This window comes from Bombina bombina, chromosome 5 (genome assembly GCF_027579735.1).
Source record: "Bombina bombina isolate aBomBom1 chromosome 5, aBomBom1.pri, whole genome shotgun sequence".
NCBI lineage: Eukaryota > Metazoa > Chordata > Amphibia > Anura > Bombinatoridae > Bombina > Bombina bombina.
Window position 1 is genome coordinate 1,157,381,129 of NC_069503.1, and position 24,213 is coordinate 1,157,405,341.

At 43.5% G+C, this 24,213-nt stretch overlaps 1 protein-coding gene across 1 annotated transcript in view; it reads left to right on the forward strand.

Annotated features, from left to right (window-relative positions):
• MROH1 (maestro heat like repeat family member 1) overlaps positions 1-24,213 on the forward strand; it is a 1,587,326-nt gene that overhangs the window by 511,902 nt on the left and 1,051,211 nt on the right. The window contains exons 11-13 of the mRNA XM_053715983.1: positions 2,371-2,502; positions 3,971-4,078; positions 11,248-11,392. Of these exons, the coding sequence (XP_053571958.1) occupies positions 2,371-2,502; positions 3,971-4,078; positions 11,248-11,392 (385 nt within the window). The remainder of the gene's footprint in view (positions 1-2,370; positions 2,503-3,970; positions 4,079-11,247; positions 11,393-24,213) is intronic.

A 24,213-nucleotide genomic window follows, 5' to 3' on the forward strand; every position in this document is an offset into this window, starting at 1 on the left:
ATGTCACTACCTGTTTTTCTGTCACCTCATGCCACTACCTGTATTTCTGTCACCTCATGTCACTACCTGTATTTCTGTCACCTCATGTCACTACCTGTATTTCTGTTACCTCATGTCACTACCTGTATTTCTGTCACCTCATGTCACTACCTGTATTTGTCACCTCATGTCACTACCTGTATTTCTGTCACCTCATGTCACTACCTGTATTTCTGTTACCTCATGTCACTACCTGTATTTGTCACCTCATGCCACTGCCTGTATTTCTGTCACCTCATGCCACTGCTTGTATTTCTGTCACCTCATGCCACTGCTTGTATTTCTGTCACCTCATGCCACTGCTTGTATTTCTGTCACCTCATGCCACTGCTTGTATTTCTGTCACCTCATGTCACTACCTGTATTTCTGTCACCTCATGCCACTACCTGTATTTCTGTCACCTCATGCCACTACCTGTATTTCTGTCACCTCATGTCACTTTCTGTATTTCTGTCACCTCATGCCACTACCTGTATTTCTGTCACCTCATGCCACTACCTGTATTTCTGTCACCTCATGCCACTACCTGTATTTCTGTCACCTCATGCCACTACCTGTATTTCTGTCGCCTCATGCCACTACCTGTATTTCTGTCGCCTCATGCCACTACCTGTATTTCTGTCGCCTCATGTCACTTTCTGTATTTCTGTCACCTCATGCCACTACCTGTATTTCTGTCACCTCATGCCACTACCTGTATTTCTGTCACCTCATGCCACTACCTGTATTTCTGTCACCTCATGCCATACCTGTATTTCTGTCACTTCATGCTGCTTCTGCCTCTATCTTTGTCACCTTCTGCTGCTGCCTGTATCTGTGTCACCGTGTGCCTCTGCCTGTATTTGTCACCTTGCTCTGCCTGTATTTGTCACCTTGCTCTGCTTTCCATATATTAACCTTGTGCTTCTGCCGGTATCGGACGGTCACCTTGCACTGTTGCTTGTATCTTTTACTTTGTTTGGCTGCAGTCTGTATGTCACCTTGCGCTGCTGTCTGTATGTCACCTTGTGCTGCATCTTGTATCTGTCACCTTGCGCTGCTGCCTGTATGTCACCTTGTGCTAATGCTGCCTGTATGTCACCTTGCGCTGCTGCCTGTATGTCACCTTGTGCTGCTGCCTGTATGTCACCTTGTGCTGCTGCCTGTATGTCACCTTGCGCTGCTGCCTGTATGTGACCTTGTGCTAATGCTGCCTGTATGTCACCTTGCGCTGCTGCCTGTATGTCACCTTGCGCTGCTGCCTGTATGTCACCTTGCGCTGCATCTTGTATCTGTCACCTTGCGCTGCTGCCTGTATGTCACCTTGCGCTGCTGCCTGTATGTCACCTTGTGCTAATGCTGCCTGTATGTCACCTTGCGCTGCTGCCTGTATGTCACCTTGCGCTGCTGCCTGTATGTCACCTTGCGCTGCTGCCTGTATGTCACCTTGCGCTGCTGCCTGTATGTCACCTTGTGCTAATGCTGCCTGTATGTCACCTTGCGCTGCTGCCTGTATGTCACCTTGCGCTGCATCTTGTATCTGTCACCTTGCGCTGCTATTCATATATGGGTCAGCTTGTGTATCTCTGTGTTACCTTGTACTGCTGCTGCCTGTGTCTCTCCTCTTGGGCAATAGCCTGTGTCTCTCCTCTTGGGCAATAGCCTGTGTCTCTCCTCTTGGGCAATATCCTGTGTCTCTCCTCTTGGGCAATATCCTGTGTCTCTCCTCTTGGGCAATATCCTGTGTCTCTCCTCTTGGGCAATATCCTGTGTCTCTCCTCTTGGGCAATATCCTGTGTCTCTCCTCTTGGGCAATAGCCTGTGTCTCTCCTCTTGGGCAATAGCCTGTGTCTCTCCTCTTGGGCAATAGCCTGTGTCTCTCCTCTTGGGCAATAGCCTGTGTCTCTCCTCTTGGGCAATAGCCTGTGTCTCTCCTCTTGGGCAATAGCCTGTGTCTCTCCTCTTGGGCAATAGTCTGTGTCTCTCCTCTTGGGCAATAGTCTGTGTCTCTCCTCTTGGGCAATAGCCTGTGTCTCTCCTCTTGGGCAATAGCCTGTGTCTCTCCTCTTGGGCAATAGCCTGTGTCTCTCCTCTTGGGCAATAGCCTGTGTCTCTCTTTGTATAACTTTCTGTACCATGTACCTCACACTTAGATAACTTTATACCTGCACTGCTGCTGCCTGTGTCTCTCTTTGTATAACTTTCTGTACCATGTACCTCACACTTAGATAACTTTATACCTGCACTGCTGGGTTTGTAACCCTTGTATTCATTTCCAGTAACCATTGTATTTGGTAGTTACTGCAGAGGACATTGTGTATATATTTGTTGGTTTGTCTGTATCATTTCAGATCAGACGGGCGGTAGTACAGCTGATCAGCTCAATGGCACATCACGGGTACCTGGAACAGACTGGAGGAGAGACCCTTGTGGAATATATTGTTCGACTCTGTTGTCTGGCACCGAACAAACTTCAGGATAAGGCATGCTCTTAACTTCCTTTATCCTTTGGCATGGGGCTGTGTACGTAATACGTAATAACTGTGCTATTGCTCCATGTTAGGCATAGAGCAGGTAATGCGCCATATAAAATAATAACATGTAACCCTTATTTCTGGGTATAAAGCGGGTAGCGCTGTAAATTTAATTGTAAGTTAGTACTTATCTGGAGTCATTAGGGTAACATGGAAAGATCAGTGAAGCCGTTACAAAATCGCTAGGTTGTAATGAGATGTAAACATGACAGTTACACTATATGGCCGTAAGTATGTGGACACCTGAAGATCACACAGATATGAGCTTGTTTGACCATGGGCATTAATATGATGTTCCCCACATTTGCTGCTTTAACAGCAACCACTCTTCTGGGAAGGCTTTGCACAACAGCGTGTGCCTGTGGGAGTTTGTACATTTTCAGCCAAAAGAGCAATTGTGAGGTCAAGCACTGATGGTTGACGAGGAGGTTTCTCTCACAATCCTTGTTCAAGGTCATTCCAAAGGTGTTCAGTGGGGTTGAGGCCAGGGCCCTGTTCAGGCCACTCCAAACTCATCATACCTCACTTTGTGTACAGGGGCACAGTCATCATTAAACAGGAAAGGGTGTTCTGGAATCTGTTGCCACAAAGATGGAAATACCCAAATGTCTTTGTATCCTATAGCACTAAAATTACCCTTTACTGGAACTAAGCGGCCTAGCCCTAATCCTGAAGAAGACCCCAAATCTTTATTCCTTCACCACCAAACGTTACAGTAGGCACTGTGCATTCTGGTAGGGAGTGTTCTCCTGGCATCTGCCAGATCAGACAGCCAATTAGTGATGTGTGATTCACGTTTCCCCTGCTCCAGAGTCCAGTGGCTGTTTACACCACTCCAGCTGTTGCTTAGCACTGCGGATGTTGATGTGAGGCTTTTGTACAACTGCTCGGCCATGTAGTGTGTGATGGAGTAGATGATAGCCATTTTTTTATGCCCTATACCGCTTTAGCTGTGCTGTTGGTGCTCCTAGACCCTTCTACAATAATAGCACTTACAGTTGACCAGAACAGATCGAGGAGAGTAGAAATTTATTTAACTAGCTTGTGGCATCCTATTACAGTGCTACATTTAAAGTCACTGAGCTTCTTCAGTACAACCCATTGCACTGCCAATATTTGTCTATGGAGATGTGCTGGATTTTATGCACCTATTAGCAAGGGGTGTGGCTGACACCTGAACTCATTAATTAGTAGGGTGTGCACTTTTGGCCATATAGTGTATCTGAGCTAGACGTGCTTTATGGATCTTACGCACCACATGCGCCATAAATGCATCTTTATAAGGATGACAGCTGTGGACTAATTACAGGATGTAGTCCCTCAGTTTGTAAGGTGAACCTCTCCCTTGTCATAAAGTATTTGTTTTTAATAATAATTAGTAATACTAAATATAGTAATTATGTGTGTTCCCCCCTAGTTTTATCTTCAAAACTCTGAAGTGGAGGATGTGACAGAAGAGAGCGTGCGCCGGATCAGCATTAACACCTTGTACCTCATTAGCACAACAGTGGACCGTATCACCAATGTAAGTGTTGCCGAGCCACGGACAGGTACTCACTCCACGTTGTGTGTTCTCTATAGATGACGGTTTACACTTGAATTCAGTTTGATGGATAGAAAAACACTGACGCTCAGGATGATCTTCCTGCTACTAATCTTCTCCCTGTGCTATGATATGTGGGCTTAAATTAGACTGATACTAACGTGTGCTTCTGGAGTCACACAAATGGCTGACACAGAGCACAAGGGGACACTTTGCTGTAGCTTAGGAGCCTGATCATGTGTAGTTTGTGCACTGTGCTATTGCTATACACATTAGATGAGCTTTGCTTTATATCATTTAAATTACAAAAGCTTGAGCACTGACCTTATGTGAGTCTATACGGCTTACTTACTGGCACATCATGCAGCACAGGACCTTAGGATTGTGATATCACATGCATTTTGGATGCTTCTATAGGAGTTTCAGTTACATAGTGTCAGATCATACTCAAACATGCCCTCATAATCCCTAAGTGGTAAATGACACCTGACCAGTATGGTACATACTCCGCTTCACAAGGTAGTTCCTTACTGTGCAGCTATAAAACGTCTTGCATCCCAGTCTCTTACCCAGCACAAGAGCAATACATGTCACTAAAGATCTACTCTGCAGGATTTATTGCTTGAATAAGGGTGCACCAGACATTTTGTTCTTGTTTGGCTAATATGTTCTGCTCTTTGCTATGTTACACACTGTGTGTAAAGGATGGTCTAGGTGTTGCAAGTGTCCATATAACAATGTCTTGGGATCTGATGGCTCTGTATTGCCATTGGGGTCATGTGGAGCTGTGCCGGTTTGATGATTCTTTCTCTTATTCTCACTCAGCAAGGTCTTGAGCCTTGAGACAGGAAGTGGTTTGGAGGATCAGGTAGTTAGAGAATATAGGCCTGAGGTGTGACAACTTGGTTATAAAAGATAAGAAATGTTTGTGGAGATTAAGGGCCCAAATTTTAAGTCATGATAAACCTATAACATCGCCATTTTCTCTAGTGACATTCGGCAGAAATGGGGATTTCTTCTGTTAAGTGTGATCAGTCCACGGGTCATCATTACTTCTGGGATATTACTCCTCCCCAACAGGAAGTGCAAGAGGATTCACCCAGCGGAGCTGCATATAGCTCCTCCCCTCTACGTCACTCCCAGTCATTCTCTTGCACCCAACGACTAGATAGGATGTGTGAGAGGACTATGGTGATTTTATTTAGTTTTATTTCTTCAATCAAAAGTTTGTTATTTTTTAATAGCACCGGAGTGTGTTATTCCTTCTCTGGTGGAGTTTGAAGAAGAATCTACCAGAGTTTTTACTATGATTTTAGCCGGAGTTGTTAAGATCATATTGCTGTTTCTCGGCCATCTGAGGAGAGGTAAACTTCAGATCAGGGGACAGCGGGCAGTTTAATCTGCAAAGAGGTATGTAGCAGTTTTTATTTTCTGACAATGGAATTGATGAGAAAATCCTGCCATACCGACATAATATCATGTATGTATATTTAACATTTGAGTATTCTGGAGAATGGTACTTCACTGGAATTACACTGTGTATATTAGACTTTAGCCTAATTGCAAAGCAACAGGTTTTTAATAACTCTTAATTTATGTTAAACGTTTTTGCTGGAATGTAAAATCGTTTCCATTTTCTGAGGTACTGGGTGAATAAAATGTTTGGGCACTATTTTTCCACTTGGCAGTTGCTTGATCTAATTATGACAGTTTACTGATCTCTCTCACTGTTGTGTGTGAGGGGGAGGGACCTTTTTTTTTTTTTGGCGCTTTTGCTACGCATCAAAAATTTCAGTCAGAAGCTCATTATTTTTTCCTGCATGTTCCGGTTTATCTCTACAGAACTCAGGGGTCTTCAAAGCTTGTTTGAGGGAAGTAACCTAACAGAGCTGTGAGATTATAGTTGACTGTGATAAAAAACGTTTATTCTTTAACTTTTTTATGCCATCAGGGTTAGTTTTTCTTTGCTAATGGGATCAAACCTTTGCTAATTGTGTTTTGTTTTTCAACTGTTATATATCTTTCAGTGCTTCTTAAAGCACAGTACGTTTTTTTCATTGTGTTTTACTTGAATAATATTTCCAAGTTGCAAGTTTATTTGCTAGTGTGTTAAACATGTCTGATTCAGAGGATGAGACCTGTACTATTTGTGCCAACGCCAAGGTGGAGCCCAATAGAAATTTATGTACTAACTGTATTGATGCTACTTTAAATAAAAGTCAATCTGTACAAATTGAACAAATTTCACCAAACAACGAGGGGAGAGTTATGCCGACTAACTCGCCTCACGTGACAGTACCTGCATCTCCCGCTCGGGAGGTGCGCGATATGGTGGCGCCCAGTACATCTGGGCGGCCATTACAAATAACATTACAAGATATGGCTACTGTTATGACTGAGGTTTTGGCTAAATTACCAGAACTAAGAGGCAAGCGTGATCACTCTGGGGTGAGAACAGAGTGCGCTGATAATGCTAGGGCCATGTCAGATACTGCGTCACAACTTGCAGAACATGAGGACGGAGAGCTTCATTCTGCGGCTGACGGTTCTGATCCAAACAGATTGGATTCAGATATTTCAAATTTTAAATTTAAGCTGGAAAACCTCCGTGTATTACTAGGGGAGGTGTTAGCGGCCCTGAATGATTGCAACACAGTTGCAATACCAGAGAAAATGTGTAGGTTGGATAAATATTTTGCTGTACCAACAAGTACTGACGTTTTTCCTATACCTAAGAGACTAACTGAAATTATTACTAAGGAGTGGGATAGACCCGGTGTGCCGTTCTCACCCCCTCCGATATTTAGAAAGATGTTTCCAATAGACACCGCCACACGGGACTTATGGCAAACGGTCCCTAAGGTGGAGGGAGCAGTTTCGACTTTAGCTAAGCGTACCACTATCCCGGTAGAGGATAGCTGTGCCTTTTCAGATCCAATGGATAAAAAGTTAGAGGGTTACCTTAAGAAAATGTTTGTTCAACAAGGTTTTATATTGCAACCCCTTGCATGCATTGCGCCGGTCACGGCTGCAGCGGCATTCTGGATTGAGTCTCTAGAAGAGAACCTTAGTTCAGCTACGCTGGACGACATTTCGGACAGGCTTAGAATACTTAAGCTAGCTAATTCATTCATTTCGGAAGCCGTAGTACATTTAACTAAACTTACGGCTAAGAATTCCGGATTCGCCATTCAGGCGCGTAGAGCACTGTGGCTAAAATCCTGGTCAGCTGATGTAACTTCTAAGTCCAAATTACTTAATATACCTTTCAAGGGACAGACCTTATTTGGGCCCGGTTTGAAAGAAATTATCGCTGACATTACTGGAGGTAAGGGCCACGCCCTGCCTCAAGACAAAGCCAAATCTAAGGCTAGACAGTCTAATTTTCGTTCCTTTCGGAATTTCAAAGCAGGAGCAGCATCAACTTCCACTGCTCCAAAACAAGAAGGATCTGGTACTCGCTACAGACAAGGCTGGAGACCTAACCAGTCCTGGAACAAGGGCAAGCAGGCCAGGAAACCTGCTGCTGCCCCTAAAACAGCATGAATTGAGGGCCCCCGATCCGGGATCGGATCTAGTGGGGGGCAGACTTTCTCTCTTCGCCCAGGCGTGGGCAAGAGATGTCCAGGATCCTTGGGCGCTAGAGATAATATCTCAGGGATACCTTCTGGACTTCAAATACTCTCCTCCAAGAGAGAGATTTCATCTGTCAAGGTTGTCAACAAACCAAACAAAGAAAGAAGCGTTTCTACGCTGCATACAAGATCTATTGTTAATGGGAGTAATCCATCCAGTTCCACGGTCGGAACAGGGACAGGGGTTTTACTCAAATCTGTTTGTGGTTCCCAAAAAAGAGGGAACTTTCAGACCAATCCTGGATTTAAAGATCCTAAACAAATTCCTAAGAGTTCCATCATTCAAAATGGAGACTATTCGGACAATTTTACCCATGATCCAAGAAGGTCAGTACATGACCACAGTGGATTTAAAGGATGCTTACCTTCACATACCGATTCACAAAGATCATTACCGGTATCTAAGGTTTGCCTTTCTAGACAGGCATTACCAGTTTGTAGCTCTTCCATTCGGATTGGCTACAGCTCCAAGAATCTTCACAAAGGTTCTAGGTGCTCTTCTGGCGGTACTAAGACCGCGGGGAATTTCGGTAGCTCCGTACCTAGACGACATTCTGATACAAGCTTCAAGCTTTCAAACTGCCAAGTCTCATACAGAGTTAGTACTGGCTTTTCTAAGGTCACATGGATGGAAGGTGAACGAAAAGAAAAGTTCACTCGTTCCACTCACAAGAGTTCCCTTCCTGGGGACTCTTATAGATTCTGTAGAAATGAAGATTTACCTGACAGAGGACAGGTTAACAAGACTTCAAAGTGCTTGCCGCACCCTTCATTCCATTCAACACCCGTCAGTGGCTCAATGCATGGAGGTAATCGGCTTAATGGTAGCGGCAATGGACATAGTGCCATTTGCTTGCTTACACCTCAGACCACTGCAACTATGCATGCTAAGTCAATGGAATGGGGATTACTCAGACTTGTCCCCTTCTCTGAATCTGGATCAAGAGACCAGAAATTCTCTTCTATGGTGGCTTTCTCGGCCACATCTGTCCAGGGGGATGCCATTCAGCAGACCAGACTGGACAATTGTAACAACAGACGCCAGCCTTCTAGGTTGGGGTGCCGTCTGGAATTCTCTGAAGGCTCAGGGACAATGGAGTCAGGAGGAGAGTCTCCTGCCAATAAACATTCTGGAATTGAGAGCAGTTCTCAATGCCCTCCTGGCTTGGCCCCAGTTGACAACTCGGGGGTTCATCAGGTTTCAGTCGGACAACATCACGACTGTAGCTTACATCAACCATCAGGGAGGGACAAGGAGCTCCCTAGCAATGATGGAAGTATCAAAGATAATTCGCTGGGCAGAGTTTCACTCTTGCCACCTGTCAGCAATCCACATCCCGGGAGTGGAGAACTGGGAGGCGGATTTCTTAAGTCGTCAGACTTTTCATCCGGGGGAGTGGGAACTTCATCCGGAGGTCTTTGCCCAAATACTTCGACGTTGGGGCAAACCAGAGATAGATCTCATGGCGTCTCGACAGAACGCCAAGCTTCCTCGTTACGGGTCCAGATCCAGGGATCCAGGAGCAGTCCTAATAGATGCCCTGACAGCACCTTGGGACTTCACGATGGCTTATGTGTTTCCACCCTTCCCGATGCTTCCTCGATTGATTGCCAGAATCAAACAGGAGAGAGCATCAGTGATTCTAATAGCACCTGCATGGCCACGCAGGACTTGGTATGCAGACCTGGTGGACATGTCATCCTGTCCACCTTGGTCTCTACCTCTGAAACAGGATCTCCTGATACAGGGTCCTTTCAAACATCAAAATCTAACTTCTCTGAAGCTGACTGCTTGGAAATTGAACGTTTGATTTTATCAAGACGTGGGTTTTCTGAGTCAGTTATTGACACCTTAATACAGGCTAGGAAGCCTGTTACCAGGAAGATTTACCATAAGATATGGCGTAAATACCTATATTGGTGTGAATCCAAAGGTTACTCTTGGAGTAAGGTTAGGATTCCTAGGATATTGTCTTTTCTACAAGAAGGTTTAGAAAAGGGTTTATCTGCTAGTTCATTAAAGGGACAGATCTCAGCTCTGTCCATTCTGTTACACAAACGTCTGTCAGAAGTGCCAGACGTTCAGGCTTTTTGTCAGGCTTTGGCCAGGATTAAGCCTGTGTTTAAAACTGTTGCTCCGCCATGGAGTTTAAACCTTGTTCTTAACGTTTTACAGGGTGTTCCGTTTGAACCCCTCCATTCCATTGATATAAAGTTGTTATCTTGGAAAGTTCTATTTTTAATGGCTATTTCCTCGGCTCGAAGAGTCTCTGAGTTATCAGCCTTACATTGTGATTCTCCTTATTTGATTTTTCATTCGGATAAGGTAGTTCTGCGCACTAAACCTGGGTTCTTACCTAAGGTAGTCACTAACAGGAATATCAATCAAGAGATTGTTGTTCCTTCTTTGTGTCCAAATCCTTCTTCGAAGAAGGAACGTCTTCTGCACAATCTGGATGTAGTTCGTGCCCTAAAGTTTTACTTACAGGCAACTAAGGAATTTCGACAAACGTCTTCCCTGTTTGTCGTTTACTCTGGTCAGAGGAGAGGTCAAAAGGCTTCTGCTACCTCTCTTTCTTTTTGGCTTCGTAGCATAATTCGTTTAGCCTATGAGACTGCTGGACAGCAGCCTCCTGAGAGAATTACAGCTCATTCTACTAGAGCTGTGGCTTCCACTTGGGCCTTTAAGAATGAGGCCTCTGTTGAACAGATTTGCAAGGCTGCAACTTGGTCTTCGCTTCATACTTTTTCCAAATTTTACAAATTTGACACTTTTGCTTCCTCGGAGGCTATTTTTGGGAGAAAGGTTCTTCAGGCAGTGGTTCCTTCTGTATAAAGAGCCTGCCTATCCCTCCCGTCATCCGTGTACTTTTGCTTTGGTATTGGTATCCCAGAAGTAATGATGACCCGTGGACTGATCACACTTAACAGAAGAAAACATAATTTATGCTTACCTGATAAATTCCTTTCTTCTGTAGTGTGATCAGTCCACGGCCCGCCCTGTTTTTTTAAGGCAGGTAAATATTTTTTAAATTATACTCCAGTCACCACTACACCCTTGGTTTCTCCTTTCTCGTTGGTCCTTGGTCGAATGACTGGGAGTGACGTAGAGGGGAGGAGCTATATGCAGCTCCGCTGGGTGAATCCTCTTGCACTTCCTGTTGGGGAGGAGTAATATCCCAGAAGTAATGATGACCCGTGGACTGATCACACTACAGAAGAAAGGAATTTATCAGGTAAGCATAAATTATGTTTTTTTTCAGTTAGTGGGTGTAAAAGAAACCTATGGTGCGTGCTGACATATTGCATTATGATGTCATAGGATAGGGTTCAAGAAACTGTGCCAATTATACATGGAACCTAGAAAATTATCCCTCACATATAGTAAATACCCTGGCCCTGCACTGTTTGATTTCCTACTTTTTCTCGCTTTAATAATGTTTTAGCAACCCCCTATAAACTCAAAGCTACATCACAAAATAAAGAGTGCCTGTGATAAATATACCGCCCCTGCAGATCCTGTGGCCATATCTGCTGGAGTTTGTGGTCCCCGTTTCCTTCACAAATGCTGTGACCCCTGTCTGTAAGAGCCTGGTGCACCTTGGCCAGAAGAAGCAAGCAGAGGGCGTTGAGGCCTTTCTTATTAACTACAACTTACATGGTGAGTGACTCATATGGTGTCTGCGTACCTATATGGTAGGTGGCTGCAGTGAGACCTTTCTTTTCTTTTGTTTTTATTGGGCTCACCTGAGTCCCACACTAACCCTACAGAATACTGTTTCTTTCATGTAATTGGCAAGAGTCCATGAGCTAGTGACGTATGGGATATACAATCCTACCAGGAGGGGCAGAGTTTCCCAAACCTCAAATGCCTATAAATACACCCCTCACCACACCCACAATTCAGTTTTACAAACTTTGCCTCCTATGGAGGTGGTGAAGTAAGTTTGTGCTAAGATTTCTACGTTGACATGCGCTTCTCAGCATTTTTAAGCCCGATTCCTCTGAGTACAGCGAATGTCAGAGGGATGTGAAGAGAGTATCACCTATTGAATGCAATGGTCTTCTTAACGGGGATCTATTTCATAGGTTCTCCGTTATCGGTCGTAGAGATTCATCTCCTACCTCCCTTTTCAGATCGACGATATACTCTCATATACCATTACCTCTACTGATAACTGTTTCAATACTGGTTTGGCTATCTGCTTTATGTGGATGGGTGTCTTTTCGGTAAGTATGTTTTTCTTTTACAAGATATACCGAGTCCACGGGTTTCATCCTTTACTTGTGGGATATATTCCTCCTGCTAACAGGAAGTGGAAAAGAGCACCACAGCAGAGCTGCTATATAGCTCCTCCCCTAACTCCTCCCCCCAGTCATTCTCTTTGCCTATGCTATCAATAGGAAGGGTAAAGTTTATGTGGTGATAAAAAGATAGTTTAGTTTTTCTTCAATCAAGAATTTTTTATTTTAAATGGTACCGGTGAGTACTGTTTTTACTCTGGCATGACATAGAAGAAGAATCATGCCTTGAGTCTGATGATCTTCGCATTAGTAACTAAGATCTATGTTCGTTCTCTCAAGTTTTACTGATGAAGTACAGGAGAAATCTTCAGTATGGGGGAACGTTTTCTTGCTGCAAGCAGTATCAAGGTATGTGCAGTCATTTACATTCTGAGGAGACCTGATATATCAGAATTTGGCTGACATATTTCCCATGCGGGGAAAGGGTAAGCAGTATTCCTTATATAAAAAAAGGGTGGTACTGTAGTAACCTGTGTATTATTATCCCATTCAAGATAACATGAGGATACTTAAGGGCTGGTTTTAGACACTGGGTCAGCCTAGGAAACACCTAATGTTACGATTATGGGGTTTATTGAGGCTGAGTTTAATTTTTCTGTGGGGTTCACATGGCATGTTCATTACAAAAAAGCAGTGGGTGCATATTTTTATTGTTGAAACGCTTCCCATGCGTTTTTCTCAAGTTGTCGGTTTATCAGATATGATGGGCGGGGCCTAATTTCGTGCTTCAGTGCGCAGTTATTTTCTGGAGAGTTAGCAGCCATTAGCTCCGGTTGGAACCAGACTGTGAGGCTGTATTTTGGAGTGGGACCGGATCGTTTTGACAGGTCTTGGGGGCAGGTAGGCGCCACAGCAGAGCTGTGGCGAGGTGTAGAATCCATTAAGTGAAAATTGTCTGCAGATCGTTTTTTACTGCCTAATTTACTAAAAATAAGATTTAACTCTCCTATTACTTGTGGTGCAATATCCGATAGCACATTAGGCTCTCATATCAACAAAATTATTCATTTTGAATATCGTTTTAACGACTTTGCAAAACAGTGTACACTTTTTATACTTAAAGGCGCAGTAACCGTTTCTCTTGTTAAGTGTAGTCAGTCCATGGGTCATCTATTACTTATGGGATTATATCTCTTCCCCAACAGGAAGTTGCAAGAGGATCACCCAAGCAGAGCTGCTATATAGCTCCTCCCCTCACGTGTCATATCCAGTCATTCTCTTGCAACCTAACTAAAGATAGGTCGTTGTGAGAGGTCTGTGGTGTTTTTAAACTTAGTTTATTTCTTCAATCAAAAGTTTGTTATTTTAAATGGCACCGGAGTGTGCTGTTTTGTTCTCAGGCAGCATTAGAAGAAGAATCTGCCTGCGTTTTCTATGATCTTAGCAGACGTAACTAAGATCCACTGGCTGTTCTCATACATTCTGAGGAGTGAGGTAACTTCAGAAAAGGGGAATAGCATGCAGGGCCCCCCTGCAAAAGAGGTATGTGCAGTAAATTATTTTTCTGAGGAATGGAATTGACTGAGAAAATACTGCTGATACCAATGTAATGTAAGTTCAGCCTTAAATGCAGTGATAGCGACTGGTATTAGGCTGATGAGTGTGTGTACACTGAATGTATTTTTCTAAGGAATGGAATTGACTCAGAAAATACTGTTAATACTGAAGTAATGTATGAGCCTTAACTGCAGTAAAAGCGACTGGTAGCAGGCTTATTAATAACACTTCATAACTTTTAAAAATGTATGTTTAAAACGTTTACTGGCATGTTAATCGTTTTTTGTGAGGTACTTGGTGATAAAATTTATTGGGGCATGATTTTTTCCACATGGATATCTTGTTTTCTGCATAGAAACAGTTAACTGAGCTTCCCCACTGTTGTAATATGAGTGGGAGGGGCCTATTTTAGCGCTTTTTTGCGCAGTAAAAATTCAGTCACAATCTTCCTACTTCATCCTCCATGATCCAGGACGTCTCTAGAGAGCTCAGGGGTCTTCAAAATTCATTTTGAGGGAGGTAATCAGTCACAGCAGACCTGTGACAGTGTGTTTGACTGTGATAAAAACGTTAATTATTAGATTGTTATCCGTTTTTGGGTATTAAGGGGTTAATCATCCTTTTGCTGGTGGGTGCAATCCTTTGCTAACTTAATACATTTACTGTGAAAATTTGGTTGCTATAACTAATTTGGTTCATTGTTATTTCAACTGTGACAGCTTTTTGTGCTTCTTAAAGGCGCAGTAGCGTTTTTTATATTGCTTGTAAATTTATTTGAAAGTATTTTCCAAGCTTGCTAGTCTCATTGCTAGTCTGTTTAAACATGTCTGACACAGATGAATCTCTTTGTTCACTATGTTTGAAGGCCACTGTGGAGCCCCATAGAAATTTGTGTACTAAATGCATTGATGTCACTTTAAATAAAAGTCAATCTTTTCATGTAAAGAAATTATCACCAGACAACGAGGGGGAAGTTATGCCGACTAACTCTCCTCACGTGTCAGTACCTTCGCCTCCTGCTCAGGAGGTGCGTGATATTGTGGCGCCAAGTACATCAGAGAGGCCCATACAAATCACTTTGCAAGACATGGCTACTGTTATGACAGAAGTATTATCTAAATTGCCAGAATTAAAAGGCAAGCGCGATTGCTCTGGGTTAAGGACAGAGCGCGCTGATGATGTGAGAGCCATGTCCGATACTGCGTCACAATTTGCAGAACATGAGGACGGAGAGCTTCATTCTGTGGGTGACGGATCTGATCCAGGGAGACTGGATTCAGAGATTTCTAATTTTAAATTTAAGCTTGAGAACCTCCGCGTATTGCTAGGGGAGGTATTAGTGGCTCTGAATGATTGTAACACAGTTGCAATTCCAGAGAAATTATGTAGGCTGGATAGATACTATGCGGTACCGGTGTGTACTGACGTTTTTCCTATACCTAAGAGGCTTACAGAAATTATTAGCAAGGAGTGGGATAGACCCGGTGTGCCCTTTTCCCCCCCTCCTATATTCAGGAAAATGTTTCCAATAGACGCCACCACTCGGGACTTATGGCAGACGGTCCCTAAGGTGGAGGGAGCAGTTTCTACTTTGGCTAAGCGTACCACTATCCCGGTGGAGGATAGTTGTGCCTTTTCAGATCCAATGGATAAAAAATTAGAAGGTTACCTTAAGAAAATGTTTGTTCAACAAGGTTTTATCTTACAGCCCCTTGCTTGCATTGCGCCTGTCACTGCTGCGGCGGCGGCATTCTGGTTTGAGTCTCTGGAAGAGGCCATTCGCACAGCTCCATTGGATGAAATTATGAACAAGCTTAAAGCACTTAAGCTAGCTAACGCATTTGTTTCTGATGCCGTCGTACCAAACTTACGGCTAAGAACTCCGGATTCGCCATCCAAGCGCGCAGAGCGCTATGGCTTAAATCCTGGTCAGCTGACATGACTTCTAAATCTAAATTGCTTAATATTCCTTTCAAAGGGCAGACCTTATTCGGGCCCGGCTTGAAATAAATTATCGCTGACATTACGGGAGGTAAGGGCCATGCTCTGCCTCAGGACAGGGCCAAATCAAAGGCCAAACAGTCTAATTTTCGTGCCTTTCGTAACCTCAAGGCAGGAGCAGCATCAACTTCCTCCGCTCCAAAACAGGAAGGAGCTGTTGCTCGTTACAGACAGGGCTGGAAAACTAACCAGTCCTGGAACAAGGGCAAGCAGGCCAGAAAACCTGCTGCTGCCCCTAAGACAGCATGAAGAGAGGGCCCCCTATCCGGAAACGGATCTAGTCGGGGGCAGACTTTCTCTCTTTGCCCAGGCTTGGGCAAGAGATGTCCAGGATCCCTGGGCGTTGGAGATCATATCTCAGGGATATCTTCTGGACTTCAAAGCTTCTCCTCCACAAGGGAGATTTCATCTTTCAAGGTTATCAGCAAACCAAATAAAGAAAGAGGCGTTTCTACGCTGTGTACAAGACCTCTTACTAATGGGGGTGATCCACCCAGTTCCACGAACGGAACACGGGCAAGGATTCTATTCAAATCTATTTGTGGTTCCCAAGAAAGAGGGAACCTTCAGACCAATCTTGGACTTAAAAATCCTAAACAAATTCCTAAGAGTTCCATCATTCAAAATGTAAACTATTGGAACCATCCTACCCATGATCCAAGAGGGTCAGTACATGACCACAGTGGACTTAAAGGATGCCTACCTTCACATACCGATTCACAAGGATCATTATCGGTACCTAAGATTTGCCTTCCTAGACAGGCATTACCAGTTTGTAGCTCTTCCCTTCGGGTTAGCTACGGCTCCAAGAATCTTTACATAGGTTCTGGGCTCACTTCTGGTGGTACTAAGACCGCGAGGCATAGCGGTGGCTCCGTACCTAGACGACATTCTGATACAAGCGTCAAGTTTTCAAACTGCCAAGTCTCATACAGAGATAGTTCTGGCATTTCTGAGGTCGCATGGGTGGAAGGTGAACGTGGAAAAGAGTTCTCTATTACCACTTACAAGGGTTCCCTTCCTAGGGACTCTTATAGATTCTGTAGAGATGAAAATTTACCTGACGGAGTCCAGGTTATCAAAACTTCTAAATGCTTGCCGTGTCCTTCATTGCATTCCACACCCGTCAGTAGCTCAGTGCATGGAAGTAATCGGCTTAATGGTAGCGGCAATGGACATAGTACCATTTGCGCGCCTGCATCTCAGACCGCTGCAATTGTGCATGCTAAGTCAGTGGAATGGGGATTACTCAGATTTGTCCCCTCTGCTAAATCTGGATCAAGAGACCAGAGATTCTCTTCTATGGTGGCTTTCTCGGCCCCATCTGTCCAAGGGGATGACCTTTCGCAGGCCAGATTGGACGATTGTAACGACAGACTCCAGCCTTCTAGGTTGGGGCGCAGTCTGGAATTCCCTGAAGGCTCAGGGATTATGGACTAAGGAGGAGAAACTCCTCCCAATAAATATTCTGGAGTTAAGAGCAATATTCAATGCTCTTCTAGCTTGGCCTCAGTTAGCAACTCTGAGGTTCATCAGATTTCAGTCGGACAACATCACGACTGTGGCTTACATCAACCATCAAGGGGGAACCAGAAGTTCCCTAGCGATGTTGGAAGTCTCAAAGATAATTCGCTGGGCAGAGTCTCACTCTTGCCACCTGTCAGCGATTTACATCACAGGCGTGGAGAACTGGGAGGCGGATTTTCTAAGTCGCCAGACTTTTCATCCGGGGGAGTGGGAACTTCATCCGGAGGTCTTCGCTCAACTGATTCTTCGTTGGGGCAAACCAGATCTGGATCTCATGGCGTCTCGACAGAACGCCAAGCTTCCTTGTTACGGATCCAGGTCCAGGGACCCGGGAGCGGTGCTGATAGATGCTCTGACAGCCCCTTGGGTCTTCAACATGGCTTATGTGTTTCCTCCATTTCCGATGCTTCCTCGACTGATTGCCAAGATCAGACAAGAGAGGGCATCGGTGATTCTGATAGCGCCTGCGTGGCCACGCAGGACCTGGTATGCAGACTTAGTGGACATGTCGTCCTGTCCACCGTGGTCTCTGCCTCTGAGGCCAGACCTTCTAATTCAGGGTCCTTTCAACCATCCAAATCTAATTTCTCTGAGGCTGACTGCATGGAGATTGAACGCTTGATTCTATCAAAGCGTGGCTTCTCGGAGTCGGTTATTGATACCTTAATACAGGCTAGGAAACCTGTTACCAGAAGAATTTACCATAAGATATGGCGTAAATATTTATATTGGTGCGAATCCAAGAGTTACTCATGGAGTAAGGTTAGGATTCCTAGGATATTGTCTTTTCTACAAGAAGGTTTAGAAAAGGGCTTATCTGCTTATCTGCTAGTTCGTTAAAGGGACAGATTTCTGCTCTGTCTATTCTTCTACACAAACGTCTGGCAGAAGTTCCAGACGTTCAGGCTTTGGCTAGGATTAAGCCTGTGTTTAAGACTGTTGCTCCGCCGTGGAGCTTAAACTTAGTTCTTAACGTTCTTCAAGGCGTTCCATTTGAACCCCTTCATTCCATTGATATCAAGCTGTTATCTTGGAAAGTTCTATTTTTGGTCGCTATTTCCTCGGCTCGAAGAGTCTCTGAGTTATCTGCCTACATTGTGATCCTCCTTATCTGATTTTTCATTCAGACAAGGTAGTTCTGCGTACTAAACCTGGGTTTTTACCTAAGGTAGTTTCTAACAGGAATATCAATTAAGAGATTGTTGTTCCATCATTGTGTCCTAACCCTTCTTCTAAGAAGGAACGACTTTTGCATAATCTGGACGTAGTCCGTGCCCTGAAGTTCTATTTGCAGGCAACTAAAGATTTTCGTCAAACTTCTTCCCTGTTTGTCGTTTACTCTGGACAGAGGAGAGGTCAAAAGGCTTCGGCTACCTCTCTCTCTTTTTGGCTTCGTAGCATAATACGTTTAGCCTATGAGACTGCTGGACAGCAGCCTCCTGAAAGAATTGCAGCTCATTCTACTGCTGTGGCTTCCACCTGGGCCTTTAAAAATGAGGCCTCTGTTGAACAGATTTGCAAGGCTGCAACTTGGTCTTCACTTCACACTTCTTCAAAATTTTACAAATTTGACACTTTCGCTTCTTCGGAGGCTATTTTTGGGAGAAAGGTGCTTCAGGCAGTGGTTCCTTCCGTTTAAGATTCCTGCCTTGTCCCTCCCTTCATCCGTGTACTTTAGCTTTGGTATTGGTATCCCATAAGTAATGGATGACCCGTGGACTGACTACACTTAACAAGAGAAAACATAATTTATGCTTACCTGATAAATTTATTTCTCTTGTAGTGTAGTCAGTCCACGGCCCGCCCTGTCTTTTAAGGCAGATCTAAATTTTAATTAAACTCCAGTCACCACTGCACCCTATGGTTTCTCCTTTCTCGTCTGGTTTTGGTCGAATGACTGGATATGACACGTGAGGGGAGGAGCTATATAGCAGCTCTGCTTGGGTGATCCTCTTGCAACTTCCTGTTGGGGAAGAGATATAATCCCATAAGTAATGGATGACCCGTGGACTGACTACACTACAAGAGAAATAAATTTATCAGTTAAGCATAAATTATGTTTTTTGTGCTGAATTGTTTTTTTCACATATAATAAAGATTGGGAACGACTTGTGCTGTTATTACTAGTCTTTACAACATGTCTGACATGGGAACTCAGTGTTCTATGTGTTTAGAAGCCATGGTGGAACCCCCTCTTACATTGTGCCCTTGTACTGAAAGGGCCTTACACTGTAAGGATCAAATTTTAAATAAAGAAAGTGGGCCTCAGGATGATTCTCGGTCTGCAGAGAATCAGGATATGCCATCTAATTCTCCCCAAGTGTCACAACTGTTAACCCACACAAGCGACGCCAAGTACTTCTAGTGCGTCTACTTCTTTTACTTTGCAAGATATGGCTGCAGTTATGTCTACTACCCTTACAGAGGTATTGTCTAAAATGCCAGGTTTGCAGGGTAAACACCATAGGTCAGATATTAATGTAGATACTGAACCCCCTGACGCCTTAGTGGCTATTTCCGATGCACCCTCCCAATGCTCTGATTTGGGGGTTAGGGATTATGTCTGAGGGAGAACTTTCAGAGTCAGGAAATGTATTACCTCAGACAGATTCGGACTTCGTGTCCTTTAAATTCAAATTAGAACACCTCCGCTTATTGCTCAGGGAGGTTCTGGCGAATCTCTGGATGATTGTGACCCGATCACAATTCCCCCAGAAAAATTGTGTAAAATGGACAAATATTTGGAAGTACCTACTTACACGGATGTTTTTCCGGTTCCTAAGAGAATTTCGGAAATTGTTAAGAAGGAATGGGATAGACCAGGTATACCGTTTTCTCTCCCTCCTAGTTTTAAGAAAATGTTTCCCATATCTGACACCATGCGGGACTTCTGGCAATTGATTCCCAAGGTGGAGGGAGCTATATCTACTTTAGCTAAACGTACAACTATACCCATTGAGGATAGTTGTGCTTTTAAAGACTCTATGGATAAAAAATTAGAGGGTCTTCTAAAGAAAATATTTGTTCACCAGGGTTTCCTCTTACAGCCTATAGCTTGCATGGTTCCAGTAACTACTGCAGCTGCCTTTTGGTTTGACGCCCTGGAAGAGTCTCTGAAGGTTGAGACACCTTTAGAGGACATTTTAGACAGAATTAAGGCTCTTAAACTTGCCCAGTTCCAGATCGGGAACAGGGGCAGGGGTTCTATTCAAATCTATTCGGGGTTCCCAAAAAAGAGGGAACCTTCAGACCGATTTTAGATCTCAAATGTCTAAACAAGTTTTTCAAAGTCCCATCGTTCAAGATGGAGACTATTCGTACAATTTTGCCAATGATCCAGGAGGGTCAATACATGACCACGGTGGACCTGAAGGATGCGTACCTTCACATTCCTATCCACAAGGATAATCATCAGTTCCTGCGATTTGCATTTCAGGACAAACATTATCAGTTTGTGGCCCTTCCCTTCGGGTTGGCCATGGCTCCCAGGATCTTCACGAAGGTTCTAGGGTCTCTTCTAGCAGTTCTCAGGCCGCGAGGCATAGCGGTGGCGCCCTATCTGGACGATATCTTGATCCAGACGTCAACCTATCATCTGTCCAAATCTCACACGGACATCGTGTTGTCATTTCTGAGAACTCACGGTTGCAAAGTGAATGTAGGAAAGAGATAACTAGTTCCACAGACAAGAGTTCCATTCCTGGGAACTCTGATCGACTCGGTAGACATGAAAATTTTTCTGACAGAAGTCAGAAAATCAAAGATTCTAAATACTTGCCGGGCTCTGCAGTCCATTAATCGGCCATCAGTGGCTCAGTGTATTGAAGTCATAGGACTAATGGTAGGAGCAATGGATATCATCCCGTTTGCTCGCTTTCATCTCAGACCACTACAACTGTGCATGCTCAGTCAGTGGAATGGGGATAATGCGAATTTATCTCCTCAGATAAATCTGGACCAAGAGACCAGAGACTCTCTTCGGCGGTGGTTGTCGCAGGACAATCTGTCCCAAGGGATATGCTTCCGCAGGCCATCTTGGGTAATAGTAAAGACGGACGCCTGTCTACTGGGCTGGGGTGCAGTCTGGAATTCCCTGAAGGCTCAGGGTGTGTGGACTCAGGCGGAGTCTCAATTGCCAATTAATATTCTGGAACTGAGAACGATATCTAACGCGCTGCTAGCGTGGCCTCAGTTGGCTTTGGCCAAATTCATAAGATTCCAGTCGGACAATATCACGACTGTGGCATATATCAACCATCAGGGGGGAACAAGGAGTTCTCTAGCGATGATAGAAGTATCAAAGATAATTCGATGGACAGAGGCTCACTCTTGCCATCTGTCTGCGATCTATATCCCAGGAGTAGAGAACTGGGAAGCGGATTTTCTAAGTCGTCAGACTTTTCATCCAGGGGAGTGGGAACTCCATCCGGAGGTGTTTGCAGCCTTGACTCATCAATGGGGCACACTGGAATTGGATCTGATGGCATCTCGACAGAATGCCAAACTTCCATGCTACGGGTCCAGGTCAAGGGATCCCCAGGCTGTACTGATAGATGCTCTAGCAGTACCTTGGTCGTTCAACCTGGCCTATGTGTTTCCACCGTTTCCTCTCCTTCCTCGTGTGATCGCCAGAATCAAAGAGGAGAGGGCGTCAGTAATTCTAATAGCGCCTGCGTGGCCACGCAGGACCTGGTATGCAGATCTAGTGGATATGTCGTCTCTGCCACCGTGGAGACTGCCATTGAGAAAGGACCTTCTCATTCAAGGTCCTTTCCAGCATCCAAATCTCACTTCTCTGCAGCTGACTGCTTGGAGATTGAACGCTTGATTTTATCTAAGCGGGGTTTCTCTGAGCCGGTCATTGGTACCTTGATTCAGGCTCGCAAGCCGGTCACTAGAAAAATTTACCATAAGATATGGCGTAAATATCTTTCTTGGTGCAAATCCAAGGGTTACTCATGGAGTAAGATTAGGATTCCTAGGATTTTGTCTTTTCTCCAAGAAGGATTGGAGAAGGGATTATTAGCTAGTTCTTTAAAGGGTCAAATTTCTGCTTTGTCAATTTTGCTTCACAAGCGTCTGGCAGATGTCCCAGATGTTCAGGCATTTTGTCAGGCTTTAATCAGAATCAAGCCTGTGTTTATACCAATTGCTCCGCCATGGAGTTTGAATTTAGTTCTTAATGTTCTTCAAGGGGTTCCGTTTTAACCCATGCATTCCATAGATATTAAACTGTTATCTTGGAAAGTTTTGTTTTTAGTAGCTATTTCTTCGGCTCGAAGAGTTTCTGAGCTCTCTGCGTTGCAATGCGATTCCCCTTATCTTATATTCCATTCTGATAAGGTGGTTTTGCAGACTAAACCTGGATTCCTTCCTAAGGTTGTTTCAAATAAGAATATTAATCAGGAAATTGTGGTTCCTTCCTTGTGTCCTAATCCTTCCTCTAAGAAGGAGCGTTTGTTACATAATTTGGATGTGGTTCCCTCTTTAAAATTTTATTTACAAGCGACCAAATGACAGGGTGGGCCGTGGACTCGGTATATCTTGTAAAAGAAAAGGAAATTTATGCTTACCTGATAAATTAATTTATTTTACGATATACCGAGTCCACGGCCCACCCTGTCATTTTGGGACAGGATTTATTTTTTTTCTCTTCCTATACCTTCGGTCGAATGACTGGGGGTAGAAATTAGGGGAGGAGCTATATAGCAGCTCTGCTGTGGTGCTCTTTGCCACTTTCTGTTAGCAGGAGGAATATATCCCACAAGTAAAGGATGAAACCCGTGGACTCGGTATATCGTAAAAGAAATTAATTTATCAGGTAAACATAAATTTCCTTTTTTATTACTTAAGACACCCCAGCTATGGTTTGGCACTTTATGCATTTATATAAAGTTCTAAATATATGTATTGTACTTATATTTGCCATGAGTCAGGTTCATGTATTTCCTTGTGCAGACTGTCAGTTTCATATTTGGGGAAAATAAACATTTTAAGAAATATTTTTCTTACCTGGGGTTTAGTCTTTTTTTTTCAAAATTGACTACATTTTTCTTGCAGATTGCGGGCAGTACTAGGCTTGCGGGTGCGCCAAATTCTAGACTTTATTACGTCATTCTTGGCGCAAGAATTTTTTGGCACGAAAGTACGTCCGTTGACGCAAGTTCCTTACACAGGGTTGCGTCGTTAGTGGAGGGCTATGCTATTTGCATTTTTTTCCTATTCCTGAAACTGTCATATAAGGAAATTGACAAATTTTGCTTAATATGTTGTTTTTTATTTTACATTTTGCAAGATGTCTCAATCTGATCCTGCCTCAGAAGTATCTGTTGGAACTTTGCTGCCTGATGTCGGTTCTACTAAAGCTAAGTGCATTATATTTCCGAATGTCATTTGTATTGGTTATCATGATAAACTTTTACATGCAGATATTGTGTCCATCAGTAAATAGTACATTGCCTGTTGTTGTTCCTTCAACTTTTAATGTACATGTTATACCTATAAAATTTTAAGAATTTGTTACTGATTCTATTCAGAAGGCTTTGTCTGCTATTTTGCCTTCTAATTAATATAAGGTCTTTTAAAACTTCTCATAAGGTTGATGAAATTTCTAATGACCGACAACATAATGAATTATCCTTCTCTGATGAGGATCTATCTGATTCAGAAGATCTTTCCTCAGATACCGACACTAACAAATCTACTTATTTATTTAAAATTAAGTATTTTCGTTCTTTGTTAAAGAAGTGTTAATTATTTTGGATACTGTGGAAACTAGTCCTCTTGATATTAGAACTAGTAAATTATGTTTTTAAACCTCCTGTGGTTACTCCAGAGGTTTTTTCCTGATGCTATTTCTGATAGGATTTCTAAGGAATGGAATAAACTGGGTACTTCTTTTATTCCTTCTTCAAGGTTTAAAAATTGTATTCTTTTACCAGCAATTTCTATAGCGTTTTGGGAAAAGATCCTCAAAGTTGATGGGGCTATTTCTACTCTTGCTGAACGTACCTTTATTCCTATAGAAGATAGTACTTAAGTTCCTTTAGATAGGAAACTTGAATCTTATCTAAGGAAACCTTATTTATATTCAGGTCTTCTCAGGCCTGCAATTTCTTTGGCTGATGTTGCAGCTGCATCAACATTTTTGTT